The 17,976-nt window shown below is 32.5% G+C and overlaps 1 protein-coding gene across 2 annotated transcripts in view; it reads right to left on the bottom strand.

Annotated features, from left to right (window-relative positions):
• PAWR (pro-apoptotic WT1 regulator) overlaps positions 1 to 17,976 on the bottom strand; it is an 87,399-nt gene that overhangs the window by 812 nt on the left and 68,611 nt on the right. The window contains exons 5-7 of one of the 2 annotated variants that reach the window (XM_045553314.1): positions 7,555 to 7,702; positions 5,828 to 5,932; positions 4,012 to 4,094 (exon numbers count right to left, since the gene is read on the bottom strand). In XM_045553314.1, coding sequence (XP_045409270.1) covers positions 4,012 to 4,094; positions 5,828 to 5,932; positions 7,555 to 7,702 — 336 coding nt within the window. Of the gene's footprint in view, positions 1 to 1,512; positions 4,095 to 5,827; positions 5,933 to 7,554; positions 7,703 to 17,976 lie in introns of those variants that run through there. The other variant, XM_045553315.1, reaches the window with a different exon arrangement.

Raw genomic sequence — 17,976 nt, 5'->3', positions numbered from 1 at the left:
ATTAGACAGGATAATGATAAGACTGCACTTTGTGCTACTGACATATGCTATATAGATTGTACACTGCTAGATGGAAGGTTGGTCCATGTCTATTCATTTAAAATTTCTGTAATACCTGTAACATTATATCCAGTTGACTAATAAATACTTGCTGAAATAGGCATGAACATTTAATGCAACTCCCACATACATATTCCTCTCACATACACATAATTATTTTGGGGCCGATGAATATATGACTTTAACATGCTATGAGATTCCAGCTAAGTAAAATAAAAACAATTTGGGCTCAGGTTTTCTTGGGTAATGGTTCAAGTTTTTAAACTGAGAATGAAACAACTAACTTTCATACATAAGGAAAAACAGCATGGGGACAGATGCCTTTGTAGATGCACCTGAGAAGCAAATGTTTGTTGTCTATTAGCATTATGCTTTCAGTTTAATGGAACAAAAGTGTCACATGAGTTCTCAGATAATATAAATTATAATTTTAATTGATGGGATATTTTTTCTTTATGAGAACATAGTTCCAATGGAAAAGTCAAGCTTCATTTTTACATATTAGAATAGGTTCAGATAAAAATATAAAAATGTTTAGCATTAACTTTAACATGTTAAAGTTCTGATTCCTGAATGCTAGTTCTTTCTCAATATACTCCCCCCCAATGAAAAGCTTGTGTGTCTGGTTTCTTATATTTCTAGAATCAAAATGTATGTCTGAATCCTGTAAAAGGTTATTAACAAAATCATGAAATTATTAAATAAGTGCCAACACTGGATAGAACTTACTAGTCACCAATGCAAAATTATAAAGCTACCAAAAAAACCAAAAAAGAAACATGACGAGTATTGTCTAGGACATCAGATCAATGATCAAATCCAAGGTCTTTGCTCTTTTGTCTTACACTGCTGAACATATAGATGTTTCTATTACACTGACTTGTACTGTTTTCAACAAAGTATTAAGCAGACTCAAAATATTACATTTTAATTTCTAATTATAAAAATCCAGATAAATCCAGAAAACATAAAACCATGTATAACTGAGGTAGGCTTTTCATTTTAAGAATACATTGCTTCTACCACAATTAAAATTTTTTTAAATTATCAAGAAAAAAAAGGAAAGACTACATTGCTTCACGTACCTGCTCCTGATACTTAATTTTCTATGTTTGGAACTACTTAAACAAGTGTGCCAGTGCTATCTACTGTATTTAGTAAATCCCTTAGATTATTCAGAAATACATACCCAAAAGCCTTTCCTTTCCTCTCTAATGGTAACTGTCATGTGATAAAATTACCAACAATTCTAGAAAGATGAAATAAAGATTACTAAAGTAATTTTTAAGTTAACTCATTTCAGAAACCAAGGAGGCAAGTCATATTCATTTTAAAGATAATAAACTTATTGTTTCGAAAATGATCTCATAAACACATTAGAACTTTGGATGTGCTTTATTATGCCACAAATTCCCAGGAGATATAAGAAATAATTTTTCTGAAAAGGACTAATAATTTCACAAATAACTGCACTTTATTGACAACAGCCAAGTTTTCTAGAATAGTGCACATGTACTTAAGCTACCTTTTTAAAATCTAAACACTTTTTACAAATGTTAGGGGGAAATTGTAGCAGATTCTAGATTATTTTTCAATAGTTGGTGTAAAAATCTGTTTGTGAAATAAATACATATTTCAAGGAGATGGGGAAGGGCTGCATGCGAAATGTTCTGCCTAAGTTGTAAGGCTCCTGTATTTTTATTTGGTATCATTATGTTAAAAAAGCAAACATCATGGCTCAAAATGTTCCAAATAAACTGAAAAAAAATTTGAAACCTCTCAGTCTTTAGAAGCATTAAAATTAATATAATTTTAAAGTGAAATGAAATGTTCTTTTATCTATATGTTAAGTAGAAAATTCAAATCAATTCTTTTAATGAACAACCAATATACTAATATATCTTAAGGTTGGATATTGGCAGCATTTTCACAACATCCAAAGTGTCGATGAGGACCTAGGCAATAAGGACATTTTTGCTATGTACCTAAGGGTAACTAAACTGAGTACCTCAGTGGTGGGGTACTGTGACTGGCATACCACCTTTACTTGTGGGCAGATCACTGTTCCCATGCAGAGTACAAGTCTCCAAGAAGGAAGCCCTTATGTAGTAATTCTGCAACTACATCAAATTTGGTAATCTAACATTGAACTTTTTGTGAGCAGTGAATATATATAGAAATTATGGACGTATGAGAACTGCCCCAGAGACCAGAATAATTATTAAATAAACTAAAAGGGCAAAACAAAAAGGCCAGGAGTTAAAATTATGCCAATTCTGGGTTTTCAATAGAAGATACTTCTGGGAATAAAGACACAACAGCAGCTGTTTCCAAAACTAGCTATGATTGGAATCATTAGACAATAAGCTCTAAAAATTCTAGAGTCTAGGGTCTCAACATAAACCTATCTAGGAGCTATAGCAAGGGAATTCTTTTTAACTTCCTCAAGTGATTCTGATGATCAGCCAAGTTTGAAACTTCTGAACTGGGGAGTGGGTAAAGCTAACCTAGGTAAAGGCAGAGAGTTTTACAATTCAACATCTGGTTATTTGTCATTTACTCCACATTTTTTCCTAATTGTCTTACCTTCTCTATTTTTCTAACAGTGAATAACAACTAATGAAGGAAAAAGTCAGTAGGGTACCCAAAATGGATTTTACTATGTTCAAGCCACTTTCATACATAAACTAGATAAAAGGATATTAGTACTGCTGTTTGAGATTACACTATCAGGCAACCATTTTATAATGTTTATTTGTTTTTTTTTTTTGGGGGGGGAGGAATGCTAACTCAACATGAAAATGTAATATAAAACAATCCTAAATGCTAATGATAATTATTACAAGAGAAAATTTATATAATTCTTTAAAAATAATTGTTTTAAAAAATTCAATGTTAGGAAGAAAATCCTTTAAATTTGTGATAAGGGAATATGCTCTCATGTAAAAAATAGTTACAATGTTATTATCCAATTTAGAAATTAGGCAAAATATTTTAGTATTATTTCTGCTTATATATTTTTTGTTAATATATGTGCAGGTGTTTTAAGTGTGGATAAAATATTTTGGTTTTGATTTTAATGCATATGGTTATATAATAAAAATATAATTTTTTTTCTTATGCACTGAAATTGTACACATTTTCCAGGCCCAAAGAATAAACAACTTTTTAAATATCCCATGTTCACTAATAAACCTTGGAACAATAAAACAAAAAAAGATAGTACCTACATAAAAAATTTTACATTAAAATTACAATTGTATGTTTTTCAGAAGTAAGTTATTTTAAAGTTTTTTAATATTCAAACACAAAATAGTAAATTTTCATTTACTATACCACAATTCAAGTATTCTCTTAAATTTATATTTAGCTAACAAGAACATGACATTAAGTGACTTTTAAAATAGCTTTTCTTTTAAAATATTGTTATACAAAATAGTGTGACTGTTACTCTAAATTGCTTAGAATAAGTGGAAAGAACAGTAGACAAAAACCTTTATGAGTAAGTCATCAACATATAAAAGGTTGCACACATCAGTGATAAGGCATTTATAAGTAACTCCCCAAAAGTATCTGAATTCATGTAAACAAAGACTATGTATATTCCTTCAGGGAGAGAATGTGCTACCAAAGATAAAATATATTTAAAGGGTTGTGACTTTAAATCATGTATTATTTGAATACCACACAAAACCTAAAAGGTATTACCTATCATTTTAATAACTGAAAGATATTACTTATTTGTGAAATAAAAAGGGCAGATACTTTTTTGAAACTAATAATGAAAATGAAATATTTTGAAAATAAACATCCATCCATTTTCTAGAAATAAATATACATACTTCGTTATTTTAATGTATTGCAGCATAGGAATATCATCCTAGCATTGACCATAACATTCAATCAGTAGTTTTAAAATATTTATTCCACACTGAGCCTTGAATCTTCTACCTTGTCAGCTGCCCAACAACTTTCAAAAGCGTTTTATTTTCCTGCTTTAGTTGTTCATTTTCATCTTCTATGTCATCTAGGTCCTTAAGGAAAAAAAGGAAAATAATACTTTAAAAATATTTAAATATATTCTAAGGGAGATAAAAAAAAACACTTAAAAATACACATTCAAAGATAATTCATATAACCAATTAATTTTGAAATGAACGTAAGTTCTGAAAATAACTTTAGATAGAATCTGTCCCACCTAAAGCAACTCCTGATTTCATTCTTATCACAAATATGTGGGCTGACTCTTGCCAGAACTTTCAGATTTTCAAAAAAAGGCAGAAGTCAGAATTCCTAAATTGTAAATCTTCCAGTGATCATAAATAAGTTAATTTTTTTAGTTAAAACCAAACTCCATTCCCCCTCCCTAAAATGGAAGGCTGAACAAAACACATATGCTGGCCATAGGTGGTATAGGGCCCCAAGTTGCAACCTTGTGTCAAACTGGGCATCAAAGGGTACAAGTTCATTTTGTGTGATGTTTAAATGTATACATTTGGGGATGAGACCAGGGATACGAACTGAGGCATACAGAACAGAGGATCTGGGGCATACAGAGTTGATCTGGTTCAACTAACATGTATGGGCTTCTTCATGACATTTTGAGGGAAAGGTTTTAGAGCTAAAAAATAATTCAAAGCCACTAAAGTAGACATTCACTCTCCAGCTTTAAAAGTATATGATCCAGCTCTATGTTCCCTGTATTAATCCTAGTCCCAAATATACAACTATCTGGTTAAAAACAATTCACTAGAAGTTTTAGTTAAAAAATATTATTTCAAGGTCAACTATTTACTAAATGTTAGAAAAGCAGACATTTATAGATTTATCCTTGCAGTCTAAAATAGTAAAACTTGATACAATCAATTTAAATCACTGCTATAGTATAGTAGCATTGTGATAAATTTTGTATACTGCCTTTTGACAATTAGGTAAATGATTTTAAAATTCACAAAATCAGAATTTGCATCTATTTACAAACGAAATGAATGGTGGGAAAAATCTGTTGAAACAACAAAAATACGGGATTTCTAAAATTACAACTGAGATCTACCTAAGATTTGGAATTAAAAGAAAAAATACATCCCTGTATCATTACTAGATTATAAACTCTATAAGGGCAGGGGTTTTATCATTGTTTATTATGCCCATAGTGCCTAAGACAGTGCAAATACATCATGGGCATCAAAAATATTTGTAGAATTTCTTAAATCAAATTCTAGTACCAATAGAGGAATACTTGTGTTGGAATCAAGATGAAAGGCAGTCCACAAAGAATGGACTATATTGAAGAACTATTGAATACCTGAAGTCAAATACTGGCTTAGTCAATTGCTAAACCTGAAGCTGAGGATGTATTAAGTACAAGGGAAGAAAAAGTAACGATGAAAATACACACAAAGACATCTGGAATTTCTCATAAAGTACCAAATTTTGGTTCTTTATTGGGACAACTCTGTGCCAGTACCCTTTTACATATGGTAGTGACCAGGTTGTCTCTCATCTCCAAACTCTAACAAAACACAGAAAAAATCCATTCATCAGTCCATCCCCAAAAGAATAAAATTAAGTTTGTTAAACTGATAACTGCCCAGAGGAAATCAGTTTGTGGAAAGAAATGATGGTTCTTACTACTACAAATTACCATCTCATTAACAGAAGAACAAAATAAACAATGCAATGAAATAATTTCTTCATATTTACATATTTTCATCCAATTCTCAAAAAAAAAAGGAAACCCTGAAACTGAAATACGTGAAATACTTACTCTGTTTAACAAGTCAATTTCTTCTTTGAGTTTTCCGATCATTTCCTCTTTATCTTGCATCAGTCTCACAAGTCTTAGGTTTTCTTGCCTTTCTCTTACTACTTCCTGGTAGATATAATTACAAAGCATTAACTGAGAACTGGTTGTTTATAATCTTCATAAATGGCATACATCTACCAAGTTTGGTAAAGTATCTTAGCTATATGAAGATATCTAATGAATTCCTTAAGACACTTGGTGAAGGAATGCAGAATCCACCACAGAAAAGAATCACAGAGTAAGGGTAATACGGGAACTGTAAACACATGTTTACACACGTCTTTAACAAATATTAATAGACTCTATGACTTACCTTCTTTAGCTTCTCACCACTATTAAGTTAGGAACTACCTGTTTTTATAGATAATATCTTGTTTGAGGTAATTCAAAACTTTTATTAAAAATACAAAATTTAACAAAAGGAGAGCGCCCAATAGAAAATCAATGGTCCTCAATTTTAGATCTGGCTCTGCCAGTTAACTGACAATGGATAAAATGAAGGAACCAAAATACATTACTGATTTTTAAACTATTTTTCTGTAAATAATGCAACACCTCTTTCCAAGAAATCTTATTTAGAATCCAGGGCCTTGGGCTGAGTCAACCACCTTGGGAGCAACAAAAGGCAAAGCTGAAAAGGTCTTGCCCAGAAACTTGGCTTCTTTCCTACTAACCCTCAGAGAAAGCAGCCAGCCAGCCACATTAATCAGCTGCTGCCAACTATGAGCGACTCAATCCAAACTCTTGTGGAACTCCAGAAGCCTTTTTGAGGAACTCCCTTGAAAACTATTGGACTATGTATTTTCTGAAGTTTTTAAGCCTGTAAAATAATGATTCCAAATAGAAACTAGCATAACAGCTTAGATGCCACTTCAAAATAATCATAACGTTATAAAATAGAAACAATTTCTTAAATTAAATCTCTTTATATCACATATATAAATTAAACTTTGTATCACAGGGAATAATTTCAGTTTAGTAAACCAGAACCTATTTTCAACAATCAGAAAGAAATTCAGCGCTATTATCAATTTTAGGGGTTGAATGTCTATGGAACAAACCTGAGAACCTATGGTTAATAAATTTATGCCAATATTCATTTGAGTTATTCTGACAGATACTTTTAAACAGGTTTATTCTTACATAAAATTGTCGCAAACACCAAAGATGGACCTAACTCAGAATTACTCTTGAATTTGGAAAGTTACAAATGACAATCTGTTCAGGCAATATAAGAAACACACAGTAGTATATATTGCCAACTTAGACTTCTAACCACTTCAAAGACTGTTTTTGATATATTAAAGATAACATGTGGCAGAGTAAGAATATATATTAAATATTAACGAATGTAAGAATTGGTTTCATTTCTAAAGTTTTAACATCAACAAAACTATTATACACAGGAAAGTACTAAGAAAATGTTTAAAAATACCTAGCTATATAGCTATGCATATAGAAACTATTTACTATGTAAGACAGTGATTAAAAGCTATTTGACTACACATGGAAATACTGATTAACAGTGATGTTATCTCCCGTTAGTGCCCCTCATTCTTCTCCACTTTTTGGCACTATCTCTCCCCTACAAATTTCAACTTATTTCTTCTCTCATCTGCTATGAAACTTAAAAAAGAATCTTAATTATGTATTAATTCTATCAATCTTAAATAATTAGTAATTCATACCTTTTCAAGATCTTCAATTTTCTTTTCCAATGTGCTACTTGAGGCCAAATTACCTGAAACATTTACATCCCTGTTATATCTAGTGAACCCACTTCTATCTGTTCGTGGGTATCTACTTGAGATATCTTCTTCAGAGGCAGTGGTTGTACTGTGGAAATAAAAACACATATTTTATAAAAATCCCTGGCACTCAGCAATAAAAATGCCAAGAATATTTTCTGTTCAATCTAAGCAGTTAACAGTCCCCAAAGACATATGGCTATAGTAGCAACTTGTTTACAACTATAGAAGTGAATCATTATTCCAACACCATAAAAAAAAATGTAAAAGGAATATTAATTCTTTCAACCAATATCTACTGAGCAGTTCCTAAGTACTGGACATTGTTCTGGATACTAAAGATGTAACAGCAAACACAGACATAGACTCTGCCCTTCCCAGAGCTTTTAGTTTAACAGAGAATATAATCAATTGTAATAAAGCAAGATGACCATCACAATAAGGTCAGTGTAAGGTACTATGAGAACTCTGACAAGATAGATCCCCTAGACTATCTGTGGTAAAACAACATTTTCCTTTTTTCTTTTTAAAAATTCCAATCCCTCATGGATCAATACTTTTGTAAAATAAAATAAAAAGAAACTGCTAAAAACTTAAAGGAAAAAAGATCACATAAAATAGAAGTTCAAGTGGTTTTTATTAGATTCAGACCCATAAAATTATAATTAGAATAGAAAAAAAGAAAAAAATTACAGAAAGTTACGAATTTTTCATTGAAAGTATACATAAAGGCAACTAATACAGAAAAAGCTATTACACTAATAACTTTTGTCATTCCCATGATTCTAATTTAACCAAAAGTTATGATTGAAACAGCAATTCCTCAATTAAACACCAATTCATATACTCTGAACTAACAGCATATGTTAATAAAGTTTTTAATGTAACAAATAAGTTTGCTTCTTGTTGCTCCATTAATTATTTATTACTGCACAAAAAATTACCCCAACACTTAGTGGCTTAAAACAACACAGTTATTATCTCAAAGCTTCTGTTGGTCAGGAATTCCGAAGCAGCTTAGCTGGGTGGTTATGATTCAGGGTTTCTCATGAACTTTTAGTCAAGATGTTGGTTAGGGCTACAGTCATCTGAAGACTCCATGGGGTTGGAGAATCTTTTAAGCTCACTGGTGTGACTGAAGACAAAAAAAACCTCACTCAGTACCTTGTTTTGTGGGCCTCCCCTCTGGGCTGTTTACCACATGGTAGCTGGCTTCCAAAGAGAAAATGACAGAGAACAAGACAGAAGCTGCAATGTCTGTTATAATCCAATCTCAGAAGTGATATACAATCACATCTGACTTATTCTATGGGTCACACATATCAACCCCCGTGCAATGTGAGAGGGAATTACACAAACCTAAACATCAGGAGGTAGGGCTCATTAGGGCTGTCTTTGAGGCCAACTACCACACTTAATTTATCTAATCTAGGTTGGACTGATGACAATGCTACTCACAAGAGATAATGTATATCTAAACTATTTCTATGTTTTGTTTTAATAGCACTCACAATTAGAGAAACTAGTCTCAAAGAACAGAAGAGATTTTAATGCAATTTCAGCAAGCTCAGATATTTATTTTTTAAAATTTTTATCCAAAATGCAGAAAATTTGCTTTTCAAAATTTATTTCAACCCCTCACTGGTAGCTAGCTCCAATAATTTATCCAGCAAAATTATAGTTAAATCTAAAATGACTTTTGATTAAAAAATGGATTCCCGATCTATAAATTTCCTACCCATGAATTTTCTTTTGATGTAAAATGAAATTCAAAGTGTCCTATCAAATATGTAAGGTATTTGATTACAACTTTTTCAAATGTGCAATATCAAGCTCACCTCCTACTTTACTGATAGTTGTTACTATATTGCTGAACCCATCATAACAAGCTATGATAACTTTTCCCTCAAATTTCTTTCATTTTTGTCCTTTGATCTTATCTGCCACTAAAAGGCATTTGACATTCCTTCCTTGCACGGAAGGCTAAGATCATTTAAAAAAAAAAAAAAAAAAAAAGAATGAAGTTATCAGACAAATAAGTCTAACTCAAATATTTAAAAAGTTGAGAACCAAACTGGTTTATCTTGCAAAAACTCTAAGAGTTATCCCAAAGTTCTAATACTCTTGACTGAAAATTTACCTTTGAAAACCAATGTATTACACCTTAGCACATGAAAACAGTTGAGCAACTCAACTGATCCAATCAACTCCCAAACTGCACTATCGTTTAATTTTTTAGAAATCTCAAATATAATGAACTGGTGTTTAAAAATTCACACTTTTCCTGAACTACTTTTAATTCAGCTGATATAGCAAGCATATTGTTTAGTTCAGCTGACATAGCAACACTTTCTCAGTGAAAGAAGCAAGACATTGATTTATACTCTGGCACATGCTCCAACATGTTTTTTTTGTTGGTGTCTCTGTCTAATTAGAATATACTCCTACAAAAGCAAAGCAAAACTCCAAACCACATTTGTTGATACTACAACACTTTAAAATGTTGTATACTTCAGAGCAAGCTATACTTGTCAGCAATGAGGCTGAAAAATAAATTCTTACTTCCCATCATTGTCATGTTAGCAAAATCAGTGTGGTCACCAAACTGTAACAAAAACTCCTTTGTTACCCTTATTTGTCTGAGAATTAACCTTCTGTATCACTATTCCATTCTTAAACATATCAAACTATGGTGTTGCTGGAAAGTAGTACATGAACTATCTTCTTTGCTATGGATTCATCCACTGTTTCCAAGCAAACATATTTTGTCATTTGCATATACTTATTTTCATTATTATTTCAATAGATTTAGGGGGTACAACTGTTTTTTATTACATGGACAAATTGTATAATGCTGAAGTCAGTATAACCATCACCAGAATAGTGTACGCTGTACCCGACACCCTCTTTTCTTAATTTCCAATATCCATTATACCATTTTATGACTATATATACCCATCGTTTAGCTGCCACTTATAAGTGAGAACATATGATATTTGTTTTTCCATTCCTGAGGTACTTCACTTAGGATAATGGTCTCCAGTTCCATCCAAGTTGCTGCAAAAGACACTATATCATTCCTTTTAACAGCCGAGTAGTACTCCACGGGATGCGTACCATCCACTCCCCAGCTGATGGGCATTTAGGTTGGTTCCATATCTTTGTAATTGTGAATTGTGCTGCAATAAACATATCAGTGCATGTGTCTTTCTGCTATAATGACTTATTTTCCTTTAGGTGGATAGATACCCAATAAGGGGACTGCTAGATTGAATGGTCATTCTACTTTTAGTTTTTTGAGGAATCTCCATAATGTTTTCCATAGAGGTTGTAGCAATTTACATTCCTACCAACAGTATGTAAGCGTTCCCTTTTACTGCATCTGCACCAACATCTATTTTTTTTTTTTTTTGACATTTTAGTAATGGCCATTCTGAGAGGGATAAGGTGGTATCTCACTGTGGTTTTAATTTGCATTTCCCTGATGATTAGTAATGTTGAGCATTTTTTCATGTTTTTTGGCCATTTGAGTATCTTCTTTTGAAAAATAACCTGTTTGTATCTACTTTTTAATGGTGTTATTTGCTGTTCCTTCCTTATTTGTTTGGGTTTTTATAGATTCTGGATATTAATCTTTTGTCAGATGTATAGTTTGTGAATGTTTTCTCCAATTCTGTGGGTTGTGTATCTGCTCTGTTGATTATTTCCTTTGCTGTGCAGAAATGCTTTAGTTTAATTAAGTCCCATTTATCTATTTATTTATTGTTGCTGTATTTGTTTTTGTGGTCTTACAAGGAGAAGTATAAAACACTGATGAAAAAAATCAGAAATGACACAAATGGAAAAATATGCCATGTCCACATGGATTGAAACAATCAATATTGTTAAAATGTGCATACTATCCCAAGTAATTTACAGATTGAATGCAATTCTCATCAAAATACCAATGTCATTTTTCACAGAACTAGAAAAAACAATCCCAAATTTCACATGAAACCAAAAAAGAGCCCAAATAGCCAAAGTAATCCTAAGCAAAAAGAACCAATCTGGAAGCATCACATTACAGGACTTCAAATTATACTTCAAGGCTACAGTAACCAAAACAGTATGGTTCTGGCATAAAAGCAGACACACAGATCAATGGAACAGAATAGAAAGCCCAGAAATAAAATTGTATAGCTACAACAAACTGATTTTCGACAAAGGAGACAAAAATATACACTGGAGAAAGGATGCCCTATTCAACAAACGGTGCTAGGAAAATTGGAGAGCCACATGCAGAAGAATGAAATTGGATCCTTATCTATCACCATACACAAAAAGTAACTCAAGATAGATTACAGACTTGACTGAAAGACCCGAAACCATAAAAATTCTAGGAGAAAATGTAGGAAAAACTCTTCTGGACATTGGCTAAAGCAAAGAATTCATGACTAAGATGTCATTTGTATGTAGTTTTTTAACGTTAAAAACCTCAAGTGAGATTTTATAAGAAACCCACAAAATCCTAATGATTATATGGTAAAATCTTAACCCTCTGCTTCTGTCAGCTTTTTAATGTAATATTCTTTCTTTCAAATAATGAATTTGGCTTTGAACATACTTATGTCATTCATATAAATGTCAACTACATTTTTATGGTTTTATTGTTTTATTAGCCAGTGTATTTCCACAAATAACTATGGTTTTAGCATGTCCCTATCAATTATAGCTGAAAACTAAATTCAACATAAAACAGATAATACTTCTCAGCAAAACTAGTATAAACTCTTTTGGTCTGCATTTCTTTGAAATTATTTCCATAGTCATCATTTGGTTTACCACTACTGTCACATTTAGAAAAAGTATATGTTTTTTTCTTGTCAAAAAGTCCAATAAAGCTTGTTTTGTCACCAGTAAATTAGGGTTAAAAATAAATAATATAAATTTTACTCCAGGATTTAGATAATTTTTAAAAACAGAAATTTAAAAGAATGAAAAAAGTTTATGCTTTATTTTTATCTAATTATTATATATTTACTTTTTAATTATTTTATTTATGGGACAAAAGTAAATCTGATTAAAATTAATACAAGATTTTAAAAATAAATAAATGCATACATTTTCTTCAATTCTTATGCATTTTTGTGTTACAAATGACTAACTTGACTAATGACTTGGCATAATTAGCATGCAATTCACCATGGCACTTGGACTAGTCTGTATCCTATTCACATAGTCCACTGATCATGCACTTGGATGAGATGATGACAACATCAAAACGCAATTCAAATTTCTAAATGCTTACTCTCAAGTTCTTTTCTTATCTTGTCATGGAGTGTTAGCAAACAGTTCAGGGATGATACTTTGAGTAGCACTATGCTAGAGAAGGTTAAAACTTCAAAGTCCACTTAGACAAAAATTCAAATTACAGTATAGTGCAACATGCACAGAAAGTGAACAAAAGCATGCTTCCCTCAGGATACCTTCAGCACCAAATGACTATTTGACATACAGAGCAAAAAAGGAATGATTAAATAACGATTACACAGTACTAGCTTTTAAATATAAATGTCCTAATATTTTCAGATAAAAAAGTAAACATAAATAGAATTCTAATATTAGGTTATTAATATGAATTGTCCGATTTCCTTAAGTACTAAGTTTGACAGTTGATATCTCTGAAATTTCACTTTGATACTTCTTGTTTTATTTTTATTGTGAAGGTACATCCTCATTCTTTCAAATATATGGTTTGGCTTGTGATTATCTTTCAAAAATTTTTTACAGCAATTTTTGGGAAACCATGGATAAGACAAAAATTCGTGTTATTTTTGTATATGAGTTCCATTATGGAACCAGTGCAGCACAGACAGCTCAAAATATCAACGAAGTGTTTGGGAAGGATGTGGCTAATGAATGCACAGTATGTCAGTGGTTTAAGATGTTCCGTTCTGGTGATTTTAATCTTGAAAATGAGTTGTGTGGCAACCTGAGACCAACGTGGATAATGATGAGCTTAAAGCTGTAGTGGCAGTGAATTCATCTCAACCTATGCATGAATTAGCAGCAAAGTTTGATGTTACTATTCCAACAACATTGGACCATTTAAAACAAATCAGCAAAGTAAAATGAGCTGGAGAGATGGGTTCTCTATGAATTAAATGAGCCTCAGAAGAAAAATTGTCTCGAAGCTCGTCTTTCTTTGCTGTCACAACATAAAGGCGAACCATTTCTACACCGTATTGTCATGTGTGATGAAAAATGGATTGTTTGACAATTGCAAGCATTTGGCACAATGGTTGGATAAAGATGATGTGCCAAAACACAGTCCAAAACCGAATATTAATCATAAAAAGCTAATGGTGAGGGCTGGGTGTGGTGGCTCACGCCTGTAATCATAGCACTCTGGGAGGCCGAGGCGGATGGATCGCTCGAGGTCAGGAGTTCGAGACCAGCCTGAGCAAGAGCGAGACCCCATCTCTACTAAAAAATAGAAAGAAATTATCTGGCCAACTAAAAAAATATATATAGAAAAAATTAGCCTGGCATGGTGGCACATGCCTGTAGTCCCAGCTACTTGGGAGGCTGAGGCAGTAGGATCCCTTAAGCCCAGGAGTTTGAGGTTGCTGTGAGCTAGGCTGACGCCACGGCACTCACTCTAGCCCGGGCAACAGAGAGAGACTCTGTCTCAAAAAAAAAAAAAAAAAAAAGCTAATGGTGCCTCTTTGGTGGTCCAGAGCTGGTATTATCCACTATAGCTTTACGGCACCTGGTCAATCAATTACAGCAGATATCTTACTGTAACCAACTGGACAAAATGATGAGGATGCTTGTGATTAAGTGGCAGAGATTGGTCAACAGAGACAGGCCAATCCTCTTGCAAGACAACACTCAACCACAGGTTGCACAAACAACACTGTTCAAACTACATAGGCTGGACTTGGAAACTCTCTTGTCATCCACCACATTCACCAGACCTTGTACCAACTGACTACCACTTCTTCAAAGCTTTGGACCACTTCCTGTAAGGAAAAATATTCAATTTTCAACAAGCTTTTGTGATTTCATCGCCATTTACTCTCCAGGCTTCTTCGCTGCTGGCATAAACAAGCTACCATTAAAATGGCAAAACTGTGTCAATAGTTTAGGCTCATACTTTGATTAATTGTACTACTTCTTGCTTGAGATATAATAAACTAAACTTTTGATTCAAAATCAGACATTTAACATTTAATGACATAATTTTTTTTCCTCCTGTACTCTAGCAGATTATCTTGTGCATTATTGCACTTTGGAAACCAGTGCTTTAGACATCATTTAAAGGAAAACCATTAAAGCAGGGAAAGTAACAGGATCATTTTTACAAAATGCATAGAAGATACGCCACACTGGAGGCAGGAAGGCCAGTTTGGAGGCTACTGTAATCATCTATGTAAATTGTCCTAGACTGGTGTGGTATCAATGAGATGCTCAAGAGGCAAACTCATTAAGACTTGGTGAATGACTGGATACGGGTGAGGTAGTGAGGGAAAAAAATAATTGTCATAAACAATAGCTAGGTTTCCGGCTTGAGCAAAAGTAGATGTTGATGCCAACTACTGAAATCCATCGGGTTTCACAAGTTTACTTTTGAACATCTTGAGTTTAGCATGCGTCTGAAATATCCAAAGCATTTAATAGTTGTTGGTTACACAGGTATGGATCTAATGCTTTGGAGTCATCAGCATATGTATACATAGTAACTGAAGTCATTGAAGTGAATCAAATTTCTCGCACAAATACACAGAACAAAAAGAGAATAAAGTCTGCAATAAAAAGCCGAGTAATACCAATACGTAAAGAACAGGTACAGGAAAGGAAGAACGACAAAGAAGACTGGGAAATACCAGCAAAGTGGTAGGAAGAAAATCAAGAGAGTAAGGTATCACTAGAGTAATGCCATATTATAGAAGAGCATTAACAACCATTTTAAAGGACCCCCTTTTTCACATAAAAAAAAAAAGTCCAACTTTTTGCATCAACCACAAGATTATTCAGGTAGAAACTATAATGCTGACAGCTACAAATGAACAAAACACTCAGCAATATGGGTATTCCTTAATATTCTTGTATTTGCTTGATGAACAAGTTTAAAACTATTTCAAAAAAGTTTAACCAATTAACAATTTGAAAAATTCTTCACATTACACTTGTCAATATATAAATGATATCATTATGCAAATTTAAAAGGAATAATTATTAGTGAAAAATAAAATCAGTGCTTTATCCCCAGCACATATTATATTTATAAGGACTATTGTCATAATTGTGAAGAACTGTGCTGCTTGATCCTATTGCCAAATATAGCTGTTTATTCTAAAAACAGAAATGTTTTTATTTAACCTATTTTGAAGGCCAAATTTGCACTGTGCAAAATATTCAGACTAAAAGATTGTTTCATTAACTCCAAAAAGTTTATAACAGCCTATTTAGGAATGTTAACACAAATCTCTAATATGATCCAAAAAGAATTCTCCTGCCCTTAACTACAAAGATATTAACTATAATGTTCAGAAAAGGGAAAACAATAAACAGTATAATCAAAGATAAATACCACACTTTACTGGAAGTTTTTTCCCCTCTGGGAGTTTTCACATCTTCTGTGGAAGGACCAGGGGATGTTGGGTTGAGGAAAATTACACTGTTATTCTAAAACTATCATGAGAATGAGATTGGCAGCATTAAGAGATTATAGCTAGAGGAATTTTCCACTAAAATAGACATTTTAAAGCTCAGCAATTAGAAGAAATACAAGGCTCATGGGCAAAATCCCACATTTAGAATAGATATCAAATACTGAGAAGTATTGGCTATATTGTGAAATTCCTAAATAACCAACAAGTACACGATTGGCTTCTATACTTCCAGTATCATTTACCACCCTATTCTCTCCACCACCCAAAACAGTCCCTTGGCCCTATGTAGGGTTTCTCTCTCTTCTTCCTTTAAATACGAACACATACATAAGCACATGCACCAACAACTAAAACTCAAAATCTACTCTCAGACTTTATTAAAATTGTGATATCCATTGTGAAAAACAGAAAATATTAATGGGTATCACCAGTAATTCCACTAACCCAGAGATAACTACCATTAACATTTTATAACGTATTAATAGTTTTTAACCTTTTTGGATCACAGATTTCTTTTAAAATCTGATGAAAAATACAAATCTATTCCTAGAAAAATGAACATTATATTCTTTTACATAGAATTTTATCAGTTCATCACATCAATAGACCTCAGGTTAAGAATACTTTATATATATTGTGATAGACTGTTTTGTATCATACTTTTTGTAATATGCTCTCTCCCTCCTCCCCATTTAAGTAGGTAATAATTTTCCTTTTAATATTCTTCTATAGCATCATTTTAATGGTTGCATTATAACTTTTTATACCAATATATTATAGTTTATAACCTTTCTCACTTATAAAAATTTGATTGTTCCATTTAGGGAGTATCATATCACACATGCTCATTTCTGGTGTAATAAATATAGAGAATTATCCTAAAGAGATGAGATATATCTGTTTGCTCAAATATCACCACCTCAAAGCTAGACAAAACAAATCCAGAGAAGAAAATATTCTTCCAAATGTAGTTCATTATATCCAGTAAGAACAGCTAAAATTAACTCTCCTCATTATTATCTTAATATGAGTCTCCTAAACAGGGAAGCAGAGTACCTTGCCTCTCAGAACTATTCAAGAAATAGTTGACATATAAATGTCTATTTTGGTGTTTTGGAAAAACCTTCGACTAAGCAATATAAAAAACTTCTGCATACTAAGAATAAATTGGCTCACACAAAAACTTGTACATGAATGTTCACTGCATAATATATGTAACAATTCATAATAGCCAAAAAGTATAATAAATAGTCCAACATGTCCATTATGTTAATCCAAATGGTTAAACATAATGTGGTATAGCCCTGCATGCTACAATATGCCTAAATCTTGAAAACATTATGCTAAGTGAAAGACAGACACAAAAGGCCACATACTGTACAGCAACATCTAAATGAAATATCTAGTGTAGACAAATCTATAAAGACAGAAAATAGATTACCGGTTGCTAGGGTCTTGGGAGAGGGGAAGAATGAAGACTGACTGCTTCATGGGTACAAGGTTTCCCTTTAGGGGAGGAAAACAAATTCTGGAACTAGAGAGTGGTCATGGTTGTTTAACACTGTGAATGTACTAAAAACTGAATTGTACACTTTACAAAGGTGTGTTTTACGGTATTTGAATTACATCTCAATAAAGCTCTTTAAAAAAGAGAATAGGAAATACCATGTTCAGTTTAGTAGTTAATTTTCAAAAAATTTATACA

The sequence above is a fragment of the Lemur catta genome, chromosome 6, assembly GCF_020740605.2.
Source record: "Lemur catta isolate mLemCat1 chromosome 6, mLemCat1.pri, whole genome shotgun sequence".
NCBI lineage: Eukaryota > Metazoa > Chordata > Mammalia > Primates > Lemuridae > Lemur > Lemur catta.
This window is presented reverse-complemented; position numbering and strand designations above follow the sequence as displayed.